General features: G+C 40.5%; 1 protein-coding gene across 3 annotated transcripts in view; it reads right to left on the bottom strand.

The window, feature by feature from the left end:
• Positions 1 to 5,903: 5,903 nt before the first annotated feature.
• ANO6 (anoctamin 6) overlaps positions 5,904 to 19,665 on the bottom strand; it is a 70,200-nt gene continuing 56,438 nt past the window's right edge. For 2 of the 3 annotated variants that reach the window (XM_066183130.1, XM_066183132.1), the window contains 8 exons: positions 19,278 to 19,503; positions 18,243 to 18,412; positions 17,598 to 17,695; positions 16,870 to 17,000; positions 15,867 to 16,072; positions 11,606 to 11,805; positions 11,024 to 11,129; positions 5,904 to 10,087 (listed from right to left, as the gene is read on the bottom strand). In XM_066183130.1, the coding sequence (XP_066039227.1) occupies positions 9,881 to 10,087; positions 11,024 to 11,129; positions 11,606 to 11,805; positions 15,867 to 16,072; positions 16,870 to 17,000; positions 17,598 to 17,695; positions 18,243 to 18,412; positions 19,278 to 19,503 (1,344 nt within the window). In that variant the 3' untranslated portion in view covers positions 5,904 to 9,880. Of the gene's footprint in view, positions 10,088 to 11,023; positions 11,130 to 11,233; positions 11,277 to 11,605; positions 11,806 to 15,866; positions 16,073 to 16,869; positions 17,001 to 17,597; positions 17,696 to 18,242; positions 18,413 to 19,277; positions 19,504 to 19,665 lie in introns of those variants that run through there. The other variant, XM_066183131.1, reaches the window with a different exon arrangement.

Below are 19,665 nucleotides of genomic sequence, written 5' to 3'. Positions count from 1 at the left end.
TGCAAAAGGCAGACAAATAAGAGGGTGTTTATTAGGACATATGTGCAAATCAGGTACTTCTGAAGCTGGAGGGCTGGAAAACCTTTCCAGTTCAGAACTGAGGTTTGGCCACACTTGTGTCTTATTCCTGGGTGAAGAAGGGGGAATTTGGAGACCCTCTTGGCCACCACGCTGACTGAATATAGTCTCTTTGGGTTTGGCTGAACCTACAGATCGTCTCTTCCACATTTAATCAGGAATAATCTAGGAGGGTGTTGCAAAAAGCTGTTAGCACTCATGTAGGACCTACGGTAGCAAATATGAGAGAAGAACCACTGGGAATGTCCTGACTCATTATTTTAAGAATTTCTTTCTCTATTAAAATATCTATTTAAATATTTCATAAGTTTTTATTTTCCTGAGAATTCAGCTTTAATTGAAGAGGGATATCTGAAAAATGGAAGTGGTATTCCTGAGCCAGATGTTTGCCAGCATTTTTAGTGGCTTTTTGAGAAGCTTCCTTTGTCACAGGTCCTTCAGCATTCTCCTGGCCAAGCCTTGGAAGATGTTCAGCTTCCTCAGGGGGCTCAAATTTGGTCCCCTTCCACTTTCCTTCTGGCCTCACTGATGGATTTTGAAGATGCATATTTACAAGTTAAGACATCACATATTGCTTGCTCCTGCTCTAGCACAAGCAGGATTTTAATATTAATCTTTGTTTACTCAACAGTATAAGTTGTATTTAATCTAATATCTGTTAAATTTAATACTGATATATTGAGCACTTTCTTAATGTATGTTCACATTCTGTCTTAGTCTATTATACATGTGCTATATAGATGTGAGGCATTGGCTTTATAAACACAGAAATAAAGACAAGAATAAAAGAAGCTTTTGCAAACCAAGTAACTACTCTGTGAAGTAATGGAACTTTGAGAGCTGCAGTTCATTCCATGGGCTCAGTTGATCTAATCCATCATAAACCCTGACAGGGCAGGTTTGATCCCCCAGCTTTTGACTGTGTGTTCCTTCAACTCTCGCTCTGGTTCTAGTGGTGTTTGAATCTGTAATGAAGCAGGTTGACTCACTTATCCAGAATAAAATTGAATAGATAAAGATGGGGGAATTTTGTCTTGGGTTATTCAGTTGAATCATCTTCACAGAGGGCCTGAGAAATGCTGTGCATAGTGAAGGCTGATGGAGAGGGAGAACGGTGACTCTTAGGTAGTAGAGATCCATTAGACCCACTTAGCTGCCTCTTCCACCTCCCCAGCCAGGATACCAGGACATGGGTCTACAAGACTTTGAAGCACTCCAAGTGCGTCTTGCTGTCATGACGTGGTGTCCTGCTCTTTCTGTGCACCAGCAGTTGTGTCCACTGGCCCTGTGATGAGCTGGTAGAAGAATACTCAGTATTTGTGTGATTTTAGTTAGGTCTCTTCCATTTTTGTATCTTGAACTGATTCTTCAGGATGTTAAGTAAAACACAAGTGATATTTGAAAAATGTGCAGGAAAACTTGGGGACACAGGACGTGACTGAGCTCTGGCAGGGGTGGTTTAGATTACTTGAAACTGTAGGCTTCATTGCCACAACAACTGGTTTTCTGCATTTTTGTTTCTCCTTTTCTTGGGTGAATTTGAGAGGAACAGTTGCATTTTCTGTAACTGACTGATTTTTCATCTGTACTAAGCCATATGTATACAATGGACCTAACTCTGGGTTGCAAAACTCTCTTTGTACTCACAAGACACTGAGGGCAGGCTACAAGAAGGTGGATCTGTCTAAAGAACAAAGGTACATTAATAATCTTAACAAGATGATACACAGACATGACAACCAAAATCCAAATCACCAACTCATGTTTGCTCATCAAAAATATCTGCAGATGGTTTAAAGAATTTGATGAGGTACAGAAATCAGCTAATAATTTGCCATAGACTTTGACAAAACTAAATCAGATTGTAAGAAACGGATGGAGCTGCATTTCCAGGCTGATCCATGTGTCAAGCACAGTGTTGTGGAAAAGTTCCAGCACTGTTCCCATACGTACCATGGATCATACTTTAACTGCTTACTGCTTTGGTCATCCGTCTTTTAATAAGGTCTCTGCACTTGACTGAGTTTGTGGTGCTGGTGATACCTCAGCGAACTATGCACACCTTCTCTGCGCCTGGGACTGCTAAAGGCCATTGGAGAACTAGAGCAGACATTGCCTCTGATTTAGCAGTAAAACCTGTTTTAGGTCTCAAGTCCTGAAGACAGCCCAAATCCTCCAGCACTGGAACTTTCAATAAGACATTGTTTGTCCTGCTGCACTGTCAATAAGATGTCATTACTTGAACTGCAAGATAAGAAAGGATTTGTTAACGGCTCCTCTTGGGGGTTGGTGTCATTTTTTCCCCCTTGTAGATCCCTGGGGAAAAAATTCAGGAGCAGGCTGTCAAGGAAAGAAAATCAGTTTGTCAATTTTTTAATATTATTTTTAAAGTTTTTAAAATTTTTTAAAAAATTATTTATGCTTTTCAGTAAAAGTTTTAAGTTATGAAAAGCACAAATTCAGCCTTATTCTTTTATTTGTAGTCGTGCAAAACCAGTGATTTAATGTTCATGTGCATATACCTTTAAAAGAGATAAAAAGAAATACTTTAACATCTTTTAAAAAAAAAAGCTGCTTTGAGCAGTAACAGGTCTATAACCTATCATTAATCTGAAGGTGCAGTAGTCCAGGAGAGGCAGAGCAGTTTTTGCCTTTCCCAGGTCTAAGTAACTAGTTACTAATGAACAGTGGATGTGGCAAGAAGTTTTCAGTCCTCGCTTTGGCACAGTTGTCAGTGCTGTAACCTGGAGGTTGCGTGGCTGTGCATGGGGCTGCTGCTGCTCTCACCCTGCGACCTCTGCCTCTGGCCAAAACCTCCTGTAAACACCCTTGTCCGGTGTCACCTCAGTCCCAGGCTGCGCGGGTGGCTGCTGCAGGTTGCTGTCAATAAAATTCCCTCATTGTCCTGGGGCTTTCAGGGTGCAGGTGACATTCTCACAATCTCTGATTGAACAGTGACATATTTTTCGCAAAGCAACATTTAGAACAATGATGAAGTGCCCGATCCTGTGAGTTTTTAGCCATCTGTATAATCTTCTATATAAAGATATGATTACGCAGACAGCATGTCTGAACTTGGAAAATTCACTTGGATTCAGGTGAAGTCTGAGCTCAAAGCACAATAGCTACACCTGAATAGGGATATTCAGAGGACACAGAGCAGGTGCCAAGACCAGACCTGCTCGTTTGCAGTTGTGCAGGGGATTCTTAAAGGAACAACCCTGCCCATTCATCTGTGTAACCGGCTTAGGCAGGCAGGCAAGTCTCTCTTTTTTAAACTCATTAAAATAACTATGGGATGAGGAGCCCACTTGGCTGCGTTTTGGTAGATTTTTTTGGGGGCCAGAGGCTTCCCCGAAGCTGGGCTACCTCTCCCACCATCTCATCTGTACTTCCCACAACTGTCAGGCCGCCCGTGTGGCCACAGCCACGCATGCCAGCACCGCCGGCACATCTATCCGTGCGGCCGCACTCCCCTGCCCAGTGGGCAGCTGCACAAACACAGGGGCTGGCAGCAGGCAGCCCCGGGGCGGCAGGGAGAAGCCAGAGCCCCCGCCTCCTTACGCTGGCACGGCTGCCAAAATATTTTCACGGGACAAGTAATCTTAACCCCTGGCAGCCTGGCTACTCTGAGCTCTATAAAACCCAAGAAGACAACAAACCCCAGGCACCCTCAGTCCTCAGTGGAGGGGGTGGATGTTCAGGGCTGAACGCCAGGCTGGGGCCGTCGGTCATAATCTCCATTGGCTTGCCTGGCTCCAGCAAGCGAAGATCCTGCCGTGCCCATCCAGAGAGGCTCACAACTTCCTGCTCACTCTGAGCAGCCAGACCGGTTTAGAACATGACTGCATGAATGAGCACGGTATGGCTGTAACATGAGACCAGGTGGGATGCCAGAGAATGGGGGGTAAGGCGATAGCTGCAGGTGGCTGTGGCTCCCAGCACAGCTTATTTAGGCACTTGTGGGCATCATAATTTCTCAAAAAGCTGTGAAATTATGTGAGAGGCTTACATGGATACTGTACAAATACCTAACCTCCCCGACCCTGATATTACCTTAATGCTATCAGAATTGGTTGTAATTTCTCTTGTGTTGCACAATTTAAGATGTGCCCTCCCCCCAGCTCTCTCTTCATACGCTAGAGGTGGCTTTTTGGTGTCCTGGCCTGTGCATGCTGTACTGTGGAATGCAGTGGGATTTTCTCCTTGGTCTGTTTTATGTACTTTTTCTTTTTCTTTTTTTTTTTTTCTCTCTTCAGCAGTTCGGATCTTACCATAGCCTACATGTTTTTAGAGAATAGTATATCTTCATACAATTGATATAATTCCTGACTGATTAACTGTAACTTTAATCTCAGCAACTAACATTGTTTTTACAGGATGTATCAGAGAATGCAGCAGAAATTGTAGAAAGCAATTTTAAGAGACTCTTGTTTTGAGGCCCTTCCAGCTTGTAAATAAAAACTGCTTTCTTCAACTTTCCTAAAAATAATTTTTTACTATTATCAGGCTTTTAAAACACATTATTTTCTTACGAGGAAAATATTGCTCCAAGCTGTGTTGAACTTATTTATGACTAACTACATCCATATCTTTTCTGTGTTTTGCATACCTGCTAATGATCCCCATGCTTGAGGTCCACAAAAATGCAAATAAAGATAAAACTTGCAGCCACCATCACTTGCACCCCTGTATTGGAAAAGCAGCTTTATGTAATAGACTGGAAATGACAGGTAGGCATACCAGAGAAAAATCTAGACTGGGTGTGAATTGCTCATACTTTTGCTGACATCTCTGGTGACCTGCAGGCAGAGCACACTAACAGGGTTGGGTGTTCCAGGTGGGGCGGAACACAGTGTGCTTTCATCTGGTATGTACTGACTATCCAAAATGTGGGCACTTCGTCTGCTCTGTGACAAGAAAGAATTACATTCTAGCATCACCAGAAATAAAATGCTATGCTTTGTCTGTTTGTATGTTAAGTAGAAAAGCCTGCTGATTGAACAGTTTTAAAATTGTAGGTCAATTCAGCACAATCTTTGTATGGATTTGGGTTATGATGATACTACATCTTTCTGCTTGTAGGACAATTATCCTTATTACGCTTTATTCTGAAGTTTCTTCTGTTCTTGTTCTGACAAAGCCAAATTGAAGCAAGAGTGGCAGGGCAGTGTCGGTACTGGTATCTGTGAGACGCATAGTCCTTAGTCAGCAGAAAACAGGTTGGAAGTGGTGGTACTTCTGCTTCTACAACTGTCATAAAGCTGCTGAAAGCAGATCCTGAGAATGTCTATGTGAAATAAAACCAACACACCTCAGTGCAAAGACAGTCTCTATTTAGAACTACCCTCTAACCTTTCTGTTCTTTAAGTCTTAGGAAAGGATTTCCCTAAAGCAGAGAGCAAGACCCAGAGTGGAATCAGAAGAGAACTGATGGCTGGATGGCAGGGAGAGACTGAGTGGACTGCCTGGAGGAGGGAGCATCCCAGATCCAGATGAAGAAATAAATGATGACTCTGAAACATAACACAGGGTTTATCTTGACAGGAGTGAAAGGTTATAAAGACCCAAAGTGGTTATTTTTATGAGACCATAATGGTCCTTGTCATCAACGGGATGTTGAAAGGAATGACTTCCATCTAGGAGATGCAGAAAAACACAGGACATACATTTTAACACTAGTAACAGTTTAATGGAGTAAGATTGAAAAAGAGGATGAATATGGAAATTAGACAGGGATGACACTGTAATAATTTAAATGTAGCATTTGGCAGAAGCAGTATCATTCAAGGAAAAACAGACAACACTAATCAACATCAGATGTATTCATATTTTAAAATATACTTTATTTAATGACAATAAATATAAAGAAATCTTAATATTCAGAAACTAATGGCAAACATTCTTAGAAAAAATACAAAAAAAACACTCTTACATTCTGAACTTTCTTGACATATGCAGAATCTAAAACAGTGGTGATAGTCTTAATTTATGGTGCTTTATGGTTAAGGCAAGGAAATGGTCACTGGTTCAAATTCACCCTGACTTCAACAGATCTGTACAAAGTAGGAGTCTGGCCTACATATCAAGTGTAGAAACAAAGGTAAAATGAATTCAGAGTTTAAAACAAATGCTGATTTTCCCTTCAAGCAGATCCTTAATTAGAGTGACCAAGCCTAAAAAAAAAAAAAAATTACAAATACTCGTATGTTGGCAACTGGCCCCCAGCATTTTGTTCTTATGCCTCCGCAGAGCTTCCTGCATGCAAGCAGAGCACATTTCAGCAGCTGGAGGGAGCGGCTTCAGAAACTGCACAGCTTAAATCAAACTATTAAAATGCAATTATTAGGCACAGTGTTGGTTTCCCTCTTCTTTTTCTGATTCAGAACTCTGCTGTGAATAACACTGAGCACATGGCAGACTGAACTGAATTCCTGATGTAATGTCTTCTGAAATGAAATGTTACAGCTACATTAGCAAGGAGCACAGCATTTCAGAAGCAAATCACCAGAGCAAGAAGTGAATGTTGGCTAGGTGATGCCCGTGCAGAGCTCACCAATCTCTTCAGCCCAGCTCTGGTTTCAGCTCTGCAGACTAAGTGCCTGTCAGCGACCACTAAGTGCATTTCTGAAAGCTGCCTTCTGGGTCAGTTTGAACCAGAAGGAACTTAGTCCCTGTGTGCCCAGACTAGTCTGTGATGTCTCCCAGAGAATGGAGACAAGTGGAAGACTGGTTTCAAAAGCACATTTGTCATCTGAACAAAAAAGTTTACATAGAAACACACTCAGGGCTGATTAGGATTTTATTATGGGAGGAGCCCAAGCCATAGGCACATAGGCTTTGTTGATGTAGCAGGTTTTTTAATTGTTACCTTAAAGGCAGGAATATAAACTCTTTATGACACTGAGGGCTAACACCCCTTTTAGGAAATTATACCAACTGATGTAGGAAGAAACAACTTGGAGGGTCCCCAGGTATCAAACAAGGAACAAAAATCTAGGCACTCCTGAAAATCAGCCTTAAGCTCTGCCACTGCTCACAGTATGATGATTCATTTGTTTCCTAGTCTCTTTAACTGTCAAAGAGCTTCCTTAAGACCAAATAATTAACTGAAATGGTCCATTTTGTGCTGCATTTCCCCCCCTTTATCACAGGATGCCTCCTTACCTGCCCCAGCCCTCTAACACCACACCTGGAAAGGTATTTAAGGCACACTGGTGCTGTAATCACTGATTAGGGAATAAAAATGGCATCTCTCATCTGAACACAACTGCAAATGAGAAAGGTCCAGTTGAAAGCTAAAATCAAGACCTCCAAGTATGAAAGGAGCTGACCGTCCTTTCTAACCCAACTCATTTTGCACAGGGAAATCCTGAGTACTTCACTAAAATTGTTCCTTGAAACAGTTTTTTGGACGAAACTTTGTTTGAACTGAAAGTTTGGTATATTATGCAGTGATAGGACCAGAGGCAGTGGGCACAAACTGAAATGTTTTTTCACTGACAAGGTGACTGAGCAGTGGCACAGGTGGTCCAGAGAGGTTGTGGAGTCTCCATCCCTGGAAATATTCAAAAGAAGAGAAGACCAGCCTGGCTGAACAGAGAGCTTTGGCTGGAACTCAGATAAAAAAGGAGAGCTGACGACCTCTGGAAGAAGGAAGACTAATGCGGTGAGGTTATGTAGGGAGAAAATTAGAAGGGCCAAAGCCCAAGTAGAACTTAATTTGGCTACTGCTGCAAAAGACAATAATAATGTTTCTATAAACATATTAGTGACAAAAGGAGGGCTAAGGAGACTCTCGATCCTTTTTTGGATGTCGTGAAAACACAAACAAATGGTGAGAAGGCCGAGGTGCTCAATGTCTTTTTTGCCTCAGTCTTTAGTAGGAAGACCAACTGTTCTCTGAGAACTCAGCCCCCTGACCTGGGAGACAGGGACAGGGAGCAGAATGAAGCCCTCATAATCCAAGGGGAAATGGTAACTGACCTGCTACACCACTTATACAGGCACAAGTCCCTGGGGCCAAACAAGCGCTGATCTGCTCACAGCTTGAGCAGACCTACCGTTTGCCCAGCCTGGCTGGATGGCAGGGCTCCACGAGTGGTATTTAAAAGACATGTAGATGTGGCACTCAAGGGACATGGTTTAGTTGTGGACTTGGCAGTGTCAGGTTAATGGTTGGACTTGATGATCTTAAAGGTCTTTTCCAGTCTGAATGGTCTTATGATTCTGTAGGGTTTGCTTCAAAAGACAGGCTTGAGTTACACAGCACTCAGTATTTGGAGACTTTGCTGCAAAATTAATAGGTTTAATTCCTTCTGATTATTGACTGGATAAAAGACATCTTCTAAATGCTATTTAGTTTCTGTAAGTAAAAAAGCTATATGAATAATCTGCCTAAAAATTTTGCTTATCTACTGTATTTAAGAAGAGTACAAAATTACAAACACAGAGTAATCACCTGGTTTATAGAGTACAGGCATATTTTGCTCTTTTAGAAAGGTTTTGGTTTTCACGATTTATATAAATTGGTCCATTAAAACTGTTAAAAGAGAAAACAAGATAACAATCTGCCATTTCACTGCTTCAGGCAAAAAATAGCCCTCCACATACATGCCTAATCTGTAATTCCCTAATTCCAAGTTTGCAGCTGGAGCCAAAATAAGCAAGCAGATTGGCAGCCTGATTTGAAGATGACTGATGGCTGTAGCACATGCCTCCACACCTCTGACATCCTTCCACATTATTTAAAGCTTCACAGCATGGTTAAGGCCTATTGAATGGTTTATTCCTATCTCCGGTTTCAATAGATTAATAGTCTTGCCAGAATTCACTGCATCACACAATGTTGTATCAAAATGTTCAGCTGCACATTTGTCCTGTGTCAAAACCTCAGGGAAGAGCACGTTCCGGTGTGAGAGAAATGCAAAAGACAGCCCTCCACAAATATTGATTTAGTATGTGAAAAGACTTTTAACACTTATTGCTTTTACGGGTAGGAGACCTTCAAGGCTATGAGCATTTAGCTCAGAATGGGCGAGTGAACTAATGAAAGTACATTGACAGGGGAAAGATAAAATGCCTGAGTTTTCTACTCACTTGGAGTGCTGTAAGGTCAGTTTGTATGCATTGATTTCAAAGGCAATTCTCCTGTTTACCGAGAGATTGATGAACAGGATGGGCTTACAGTCCTGTTGCTTCCTGTGATCCAAGTCCATGATTAATTGAAATATCTTGTTATCCATTTAAGTCTCAGTATGCATAGCTAATTCAGAGTAGCAAACAACCACGCTTAGTAGTTCCAATGGGTTAACAATGGGATCTTGAGTTGCATTTTCTTTCTTTTTCTTTCATGTTTTGGCTTTTACTCTTCATTTTATAGTTAAGGTTTGCATTAGCAAGCAATCAAAACTCCTTCATTAGATGCGATGGTATTCTTAAAGCAAATCATTCTTGTTCTTAAGGCTTTATTCAAGTCAGACTGGTAATCTAACAGCTGATGCCTAAAAAAAGTAGAAAGCAGCCTAGGTGTATGGGAATTAATCTGCATCTTCTTAAGAGGATAAATATTTTTCACCTTCATCTTTTTTTTTTTTTTTTTAATATATCCTAAAAAGCTGTTTAAAAAAAGATACCTCTTCTCTGCAATGCAGTGGTTACATTTGTCCAAGTGAAACAGGTAAGTGAGTATGTAAGAGTTGCAAGAAGCAATGTTTAGTAAATCCACAGTGCTTGATAGATATTGTTAATATCTGGACAGGTATTTGTTGTGCAAGTACTGTTATTCCATATGGAAAAGTACTTATTCATCTTTATGTCGGAAAGTGCTGTCTGCTTCCTTGATGATTTTGTCAGCTATTTTGCCCATGTTTTTTTTCACACCTTTGAGATCATTCTCGTGTAATAGTTTCTGTGTGAGGTACTTCTCTCGTTTGACCTTGCTCTTGGTTTTTTGTGATACATCCGGAATCGCATATGAAATAATAAACTTCACAAAGTATATGACATGCTGGGAAAGGTGAAAATGAAAAAATGTCAGTCAGGCTGAAAAGGACATTATTATGATTATCAACGAAATGTCACTTTTTGTCTTAAGGCTCTGTGTTGATTTAATACCAGTATCTAGTGCAGTAGAAAAGACTTTAAAAAGACATGACTAATAAGATAGAATAATTGTCTGATAAACGAAAATTTCAGATTTTCCAATCCTGATCTGAGCAAGGACTTCTCTTCCTGCTTTGGGGAAACCCTGGTACACATTGCTTCCCTCCTGCATGGAAACCCTGGTTACAGTTTCCTATAAGGTTTTCTAGGCTTGTTCAAATGACTCTGGGGCAATTACTTTTCTCTGATACAGGAAATCTGCTCTAACCAGTTTCTGATGACTTCAGTAGTCCCTCGATCAGGCCCTAAATACTTTTAAAAATTATTTTAATATTCCCAATAACCCAATATTTCTCTCTCTTCATCTTGGACTGATTCCCATCTTTTGTAAGCCCAGGCTGTACCTGCAGAGGAAGGAGCAATTGCTTTTTGATGACCATCTAGAGACTTCTCACAGTGACTGTATTTATGGACTTCACCATGCCATGTGTTGTACCTGTATTATGTACATGTACTGTGTACAGGTATCATGTATATGCATTCAGGATGCTGTGTGCAAACTTCCTCTAAGTACATGTATTCTATTTCTGCTACTAAAGATTATTCTACAGTTCTTGAGAAAAGAAGCTGCAGATATGTGGGGCAATCCTTGGTTGATGTCATGATTTCAGGGAAATCTTTTTCTAACGTTGCTACTCTTAATTTACATCTCCCAAGTTCTTGCTCACGCTAGCACACATCACCAGCTCTGGTAGCTGTGCTTGGACTAAATGCCTCTGAAGGATTTTCTGCAGGGAGGGAAAAGACTAAATAAGCAATGCTCAAACCCCCATACACTGACCTCCATGACAATGATGAAAGCCAGCTTGGCTGCAATGACATGCCAGTAGTATATATTGTGCTCATATTGGTGCTGGTGACCAGGAGGGTACCGGAGATCGCGGTATCTGAAAGCAATGTAGGAAAGTCAGGAGCTGGTCTCTGGCATCTCTGCAGTACGGCACTGTGGCCAGAGGATGGAGCACCACATGGCCCTGCTTGATGCATCCAGGAACAGTTAGCTCGGGGAACTACTGGGAGGGCTAAAATCATATCTGCAAGATAAGCCATATTTGGCTGAAATGTCGTATTTTTGCCATTTTATTAAGAATTAAGAATTTTATTAAGAATTAAGAATGTTATTAAGAATCGATAGAAATTTCAAGGTGCTTTTTTTGAAACCTATCAGCTAGGAGAAAGCCAAATTAAAATAAGAATTTTCTGAGTAGCACGAACTTCCACTCCATTCTGCCATTCAAAATAAGCGGGGTTTTCCTGTGTTTTAATCTTTCTTATGGGATATCATTAACTGAATTAGACGGCTTAAATATAAAACCCATTATTTTTGTAACTGGAAAATGACAAATGCTTATTTGACACTTGCCTGCATGTCACTTGGTTCCCGAACCAAGGGGAAAGAGGCTTGCTTGCATTCTTGAAGTCTGATATATTGAAGACAGAAAGGGTGCTGTTTATATACCCCTTCATAGTGTGACTGCTGTGACTCCCGTAAGGAGGGACCGAAAAGGACCAGTAATAAACCAGACGAGGAATCATGTCAGATGTAAAAGCAATGATCATAGCCTGCGTTCCAGAAAGAAAAGACAAAAAAGCAGAGCAGCATTAAAGAAATAAGCTTTAACATGCATTCATTTGCCATATACTTATCATCTCAAAAGTTAGCATATGAGGTAAAAATAGAAAATATGTTCTTTTCCCGTCAGTTGTTGTTCATTCTGTAAATGAGCATGTAGTCTCTCATGGGCACAAAACAATCCCTTTCTGGCATGTGCACTGTGCACAGTTTCTAAATTATGGCATTCTGCTGAATGCCTTAAAACGGTTACACAATAAAACACTTGTTTTCATGTGCATTCAGATGAGATCAGCATATGTGCTTCTTATGAGATGCTTAAAGAAATTCTGCCTGATGAAACTAATGGAAACAACAGAAGAGTTCTTCAGTAATAGAAAATTAAATGTCACCAGGTTCTCCGATGTCTGAGTAAAGGAATTAAATAACTTAGATATGTAAGTGATCCGTCTCTGATCCTAGAAACATCCCACCCTTTCTGAGATGCCAGCCGCCCAAATTCATCTTGGTACTTGTTGCCTCCTACTACAGCATAGTACATGTGGAAACTGCTCTTGATGCCAAGATAATTTTTTTTAGTAGCAGCTGCATAGTGCTGTTTTACATGACGTGACCCTTTGTTTTTATCTTGCTCCCAAGAGAGTCCCTGTCCTACTCAGTCTGCTAGTCACAAACTGGGTAGGAAATATGATCTGTGGGTTTGTTGTGGGAAGTCTTTTCTAAACTCATTAACTTCCCAAAACAGACTATTCTGGAGGGCAGGTTACCTATCTTTAATCCAATTTCCTCCCCTGCTACTGCAAGTTCAAAAGGTTTCCCTGTGAGGAAGACTTTCCACTGGCAAGATCTGCAGCTGAGTATTTAGCAAGAGGCTGCCCAGCCAACTCATGACGACAGGCATCTCTAGTGCCCAGCACCTGGGAAGGAGTGACCAGCTGCACTCCAGGACTAAAAGAGAAGTGTTTTGTCCCATAGCAGGATAAAAATACCCACTTGACAACATGGATGGAAAGAACCAGGGCAGAGACATGGAGGAGAAAGGTGTGAAGTAGGGATCTGATGAGATCGGGGGAAGGAGGTTTAGGCAAAGATGTATAAAAGAGGCAGAAAAAACTACAGGAAAATTGTGGGACAGTTAGGAGTAAAGTCAAGCAGTAATGGGTAACAGAGGAGCATAAAAACAGGTTAATATCTGTATTTTGTTCCCCATCACACCAGTCTGCAATTCATGAGGTCTGTATTTCCTTATTTTGATGACACGGGACAAAAAATTTCCATTTTTGTGTGGCATTCCCAGCCAGACAGTCCCAGCCTGAGGAGATATTTGTAACAGCTGTAGAAAAAGGTAAGGGGAGAGAGGAGAAAGGGTGAAAAAAAATGTGGATATCTCTTCTACAGTTCCATGAACAATGCTTTGGTGGCCGTGCTAGCTACAACAACCTCCTGCCTCTGCCTCTAACAGTTGACTTGTGCTCTGTGCTGGCTTGGACGTTTCTGGCCCCTCGCAGCAGATCAGATGACAATGCTGACCTGACTGGGAATCACCACTGGGTCCTTTCCCTGGTCTGATTCATCACGTGTTTGTATAGTGCTGGTGCCAGCACAATGCAGTAGACAGGACTGAGGGGGAAAGACAGCGAAGGGAAAGAGCAGGGAGTTGAAAAGAGGGCAAGACCCATCCTACCTCAAGTAGCACCACTGCCAAATGATGAATGATATCCCACTGTCTTACCTTTTGAGCTGGCTTACTTTGAAGAACCTGAGAAGCTAAACTAGTTAAGATAAAAGTTGCAGAAACAATCCTATTGAGACCATGGTCCAAGATCTGTATTTAGTTCTCCAGAATATTGATACAAGTGAGTTCAGTTGAGAGAAAATTTGGCTGATGAGAAATAAAAGGGAAGCATCCTAGGTTTCATTGAAAATTTTCAAGGATAAGGTATTTTTCTTGTACTGCACTTTGGCTTAAATCAAATGTAGTTGGCATGCACTTTTAAATACTGTTTTTAAGCATTACATGCCAGTGTGAAATGAAGTGAAAATTATGTGTTGTTTATATTTACATGCTGAGTGGGTGTTTTTGACTGACAAGAAGTATATATTACTGTGTCTTGCAGTTGCAGGGAGACGACCTCACAGCTAAATTACTCTGTTTTTAACTCTGAAGTAGAGTTAAAAGTAGAGTACAAGTAGAGTATTTGTAGTCTGAATTACAAGCATAGAAAATTTGTGTTAAAAAACTTCCTTTCTGTTCATTAGCTCATCTAGTCAGACCATAAATGAATTAATATCAACTTAACAGTAAGGCAAAAAAATCCCTTCTCCCTTTGGACGAAATGAGTTTGCTGCTGCTTCTTTGTATCAGAAAGATGCTGCTATATGGTATTACAGAGCTTAATACTTCATCTTACTGAATCTTTTTTGCAAGGCCCCAGGTCTCCTATCATCCTAAATCTGAACCCTGTCTCACTCTCCTCCCTCTCTCAGAATGATCTCCAGATGTGCTCCGGAGAGCTTTAAGGACAGAAATATGAGAGCTAATCCTACGGCATCCTCTCAAAGGAAAAACTTTTTTTCCTCTTGAATTATGGGCTGCATTTCAGAATATTGCACTGGAGAACTACAAACAAACAGCACATTCTTTGCTTCCCAAGCTTTACTGCACACAGTTTTCCTTTTATACCATAACTAATTCAAATCAGTCTTCAAATCAACAACAGATGCAATAGCAAGTCCAGTGCCTCACGGCAACTCTCAAAACTGGTAGCTTTGTGCAAAAGTTGCTTTCAAGTACCAGCAGCTGCTACAAAGGTAACATGCATGAAGGAGAAGATGCATGAAGGAGAAGAAGATACACTACCCAAGTATAATCAGCTGTAACAAGGCATGTAGAAGAGAAGAAACACTTTCTGTGTACTGAGGTAAAATCAAGGCAGGGTTGGTAAAGGAAAGACTGATGACTTGGATCAGTTCCTGGATGTCAAACAGGAAAAGAAACACACTTAAAGGAGGAAAATGGCTTCTAGCATTTGCTCAAGCACATGGCTCTATGGCCCACACTTCATTAGCAATAAATAACAATCTCTTTGAGGTCCTCACAACATGTGCAGTGGGGCTGTTTGAAGGTGACAGTCTCTGGAGCTGAGCCCCTGGCAGGCCAACAGCCCCATGGAGGTGAGCATCTGATGCCCTGTTTGCACACTGACATCAGCTGCAGAAGGCAGGGCACGAACACTCTCCGAACAGCAGCCTACACATGGCTGAGTCAACGTGAGGTCACCAGAGCCACCTTAACTCTGCCCTGAATACCACGAGAACTGTGATAAGGTACAATATTTTAAAGGAATCTTAAGATACACGTTCAACTTGTAGTTTCATATTGTTATTACAAGATCCAGCCGGATTGACTAGGAAATACAGTTATCCAATAGCATAACATATTTGGTTCCTTCTGATAACAGAAGTAAACAGCAACCTTGTTGAGAAAGGCTATTCCCCATGGATAGACTGTGGTGTTATTGTCCCTGCAGAAGAAACCAGTGGGGATTGCTCCTTTAAAAAAGGCCAGCAGCAAGAATTTTCTGTAGGTTAATACATACTAGTAACTGTATAAGAATAAGCAATCAAATAATACACAGTGATAAATAACAATGGCTTATTTTTCTTTCCACAATGCAGCCTACAAATAAAATATTGGTGAGTTGATACAAAAAATGTGAATTTCATTGTTAGAAGTATATTAATCAGAATTGTTTTCTTAAATATTTTCAAGAAACTCTTAAACTTCAGTTTCTTTGTTGTGTAGTTAAAAAAATTAAGTACAACTGAAGAACAGGTTAGTGTCCAAATTCTCAGAAAATTCATTCTGATCTGCAATTTTGAGCACACATGGTATTTTTAAGTACACAAAAAAGAAACTGAATTTCTGTTGTAAGAAGATGTGCCTCAAGGATCACTTCAGTTGCATTGCCACACACAGCATTCCCCCATTTGGATGCAGCACCTGCAGTGAAGGCATTTGATCTTTTGCAGGTGTTGGCATCGTACTTACATTGGTGACCACGGCCAGAATGGCTATGCCCTGCAGGATGGGCTGCCAGGCACCAATGTCCTGTGCCTTCTGTGGAACCATGCGCCTGAACTGGGTTGTCAGCTTCCACGCATCCAACCGGATTTCCAGCATGTTGTTAATAAGGGCCAGCAGAGGAGCCAGGGGGAACGACGCCACAAACAGGGTCACAAAGCCAAACTGTATAACTGTGAAAGGGAGAGGTGACAGGCATTGGTGAAGCTTTCACTTACTGGAAATAAGCAAGTGTAGGTATGGATAGCTTATATACTCCAAATTCAGATGGGAGAAACAAGAAAGAGTAGCTGGGTTCCTAGTGAATCTTCTGGATGAGAAAATAGTAGCACAGCACTGCTGGAAAAACCTGCTAGGTGAAGGGGACAGGAAAATATTAAAACTCACAACACAGCATGAGGAACTCTTCTCGGTATTCAAATACATATTTCTTTCTGACGTCTTTATCATGGAGACCTGGAATGACTATCGGTCTCCGTACTGAACTGGAAGGCCCAAACCAACAATCATATTAATGGTGTCTGGGTACTGCCTTAAGTACACTGGCAGAGTTGTCACAGAATGGATGGTGGCAACAAAGCAGCCATGGCCTGCCAGCTCCCAAGTTAACAGCAACGGGTCCTGGTGACTGCAAACCTCCTGCAGAGCAGTCAGACACAGGGCTCTGCTATGCAACACCGGAACGTGACAGGGGTCTGCCTTCTGAATGCATTTCTCACAGGATTAGGCAGGGAAGCAGGAGTACTCCTCCATGTACAATCACATGATATTTCCTAGTTATAACATGGATTAAGGCTTAGCTGCTTAATAAAAGCTTGTAAAACCATCTGTAATGGCTCAATCAAAACTTGTCTCACAAAACATTACTGTCTCCTCTGTCCACCATATTAGGTATTGCTTGTATGAAATTTTTATTTAGAACATGTCTCTATCCAGCAGCAGTAGTGAATAAGACTAAACTGTTAATTACCCATTTCAAGATACTCATAAAATAGTCCAAGTTTTCCAATGGGTTGGAGATGGTAGTCATGTTCCCAACGTGCAACAACTTTTTCTGATCTAGCAGCTGCAGAGTATCTTCCAATTAGATTCTTGACCAAACTGTCAGGGAGAAAAAGAACACAAAAATAGGTAAAAGAACCTAAAAAGTTCAGTAAATGAGAAAAAAATTTGGCATTTCTGCTGTTAGAGGTTTAAACAATAAATTTATTTATTTCTGAATTATTCAAAACTTCCTTCTTTTTGTTGCCTTATCCTAAAAGTGGGTTTTTACAAACCATAAATAAGACTGCAAAAGGGATACCAGAATCATACTGATTTATATTTACTAAATGAGTTAAAGTAGTAACTTATATATGACTTAAAAGCCCAGTGTATAACAACAAATCATTCCAATCAATATTGAGCAAGTTTAATATTCTCACAGGTTCTACTATCTCAGTTTTGAATATTGAACCTGAAACACATCAAGTTTGACTTTCAGAGGAAGGAAGAATTTCTGATTAGAATTAAAATCAGTTAAAACAACAGAGACAGGAGCCCAGACTACCAGACCAAAAAAAGACTCTGAGAACAAGTCTTATTCTTTCAGAATACAATATGCACTTACCAAACTCAGTGACCAAGTGCCTGAAGGCATCAAGCAAAACAGTATTGTTCAAATATGAAAGAGCAGATTACTTAATAGTTTGAACTTACGGAAGGAGAACTTCTTGAATGTTGTTCCAGATAGCTTTCCCTCCTACTATGATGGCAAGCTGGGTTGTGAGCTCGAGGAGACATCCACCTGGATCACACTGAACGTTGGGAGAGACAGGAAAATTTTTTGAAGTTGGGTAACTTTTCAGGCATGAATGAAACATTTAAAATTATGCATTCCTGGTTTATTACAATAACATTACTGAAAGCAATCAAAGAAGACTGTCTAGGCAAACCTTTCCAGTAAGGTATGCAAAAGCTAATTCCAGGCCAGATATGGTAGGTTGACAGAGTATCAGTGAAAGAGTGAAATACCAGGTGAAGTCATGCAGCTTTGTGCTATCACCAGGTGAGGGTCACTCAGCAAAATAGGAATGCTTCTACTGATGTTCTCTCCTTTCTATGTACCCAGTCACAGACTGTAGGACCACAGCAAAATACACTTTTTTGGGTATGCACAATTCATTTCTAAGTCCAACTGGTACTGTGCTATATTCTTTTATGCTAGGGGTTAGGGAGGAGGCAAATAGCTTGGGAAGCAGTCCCTTTTAAACTCTAATGTTAAATATGTACAACTATGTTTTACTTAATACACTCCTAACTGCAGCACAATACCCGGAATAATTATACATTCTACATACTCACCTCCTCATTGCGATACTTTCCTAGCCAATAAACTGGACTTCCAGGGTGACCTACAAATTTACCCTTAAAGAAGGCTATGTAGAAGCATGAAGAATAGTAGTTGACAAACTGGAACAAGAACATCTTTGTGGTCAGACTGTTTTCATAATCAGTCTGTGTCCTTGGAAGTTCTGCAATGAAAGAAAAGTAAATAAATTAAAAAAAAACCCCAACTCAACCTACAAGTAACCTACAAGCTGTTCTAGAGCCTCAGCAGCAAAGTATCTGTATGCCTCACATTCCTTTATATGACTGAGAGCATTATCATTTAGATTGTATGTAATCCCCATGTATACTGTAACCATTATATAATTCTAAAACTGTATGGATTGTAAAAAGAAAAGAACTCGTTCCCTAACAATAAAGAAAGAGAAGAAGCAAAAATTCTAATAGCTCAGGGGAAGAAAAAGCACCCAAATCCAGCAGACTCAGGAAAGATGCAAATTTAACACTTTGAACTGATGAAATAGTATTAAATGAAAACACCACACTACTTCATACATCTAAAGTAAAATAGCTGCTTTAATGTTGATGGCCTGAATATAGAGAATAATATTATTTTTGACTGTTTATCTGTTTAACAACATCAGAATGGTATGTAGCTTTAGAATGGTGACCTTAGCTCACTTATTTTCTCCATGAACAAAAGCCAATATAATTGAATGTACTATGCCTTACTGACCTGTTTTCGTAAAGCTTGGTTGTTGTAGTAATTTTCTTTGTTTTGTATGTTTCACAAGCACAAAACTATAAACAATTGATCTTTCATGCTGCCTGTGTAAGGACTTTTCAGGCAAAGAGGTGAATATCATATTACTCTGATATTGAGAAAATCTATATTGGCAAATTTCTAGGTGGTATTGTGTGATTTTGGGGGAAAATTCTCAAAGATGTGGCACAGGTGCTCATTTATTGTAATACCTACTATACATATAAATGCTGATTTTTCTAGCTATTTTACCCCACGTTTCCATCTGAGGTAGAGCAGCAGCATACCAAAGTCAGTGATCAGGATTGCCACTTTTTCATAGATGATGTTGAGAATCATGATGACAACAAAGCTGATGAGTGAAGCGGTTACTGACGTGGCCGTCTGTGGAGTCAGGTACTTGCGGATCGCCTCCGTCCCACTGATGTGCTGTGACAACTTTGCAGAGAACACCAGGAAAACTGAGAGCCTGTAGACAATGATTCCAACAACTGAAGCAATAATCAAAAGGATCTGCCAAGGGAATTCAAGAAGGATGTTCATGTTCAACCACTGGAATTAGGAAAAAGTGAGTTCAAAACACTTTTTATGGTAGGCAAAAGGAAAGTAATTTTGTGCCTCTTGCACTGCAAGAGGATGATCAAATAAGATACAAAGCAATAAATAGCGAACCGA

This window comes from Chamaea fasciata, unplaced genomic scaffold (assembly GCF_029207755.1).
Source record: "Chamaea fasciata isolate MVZ Bird 193981 ecotype frontalis unplaced genomic scaffold, bChaFas1.0.hap1 SCAF_5, whole genome shotgun sequence".
NCBI classification, from domain to species: Eukaryota; Metazoa; Chordata; class Aves; order Passeriformes; family Sylviidae; genus Chamaea; species Chamaea fasciata.
The sequence above is the reverse complement of the archived record's forward strand: the minus strand, read 5'-3'. Positions and strand labels throughout refer to the sequence as shown.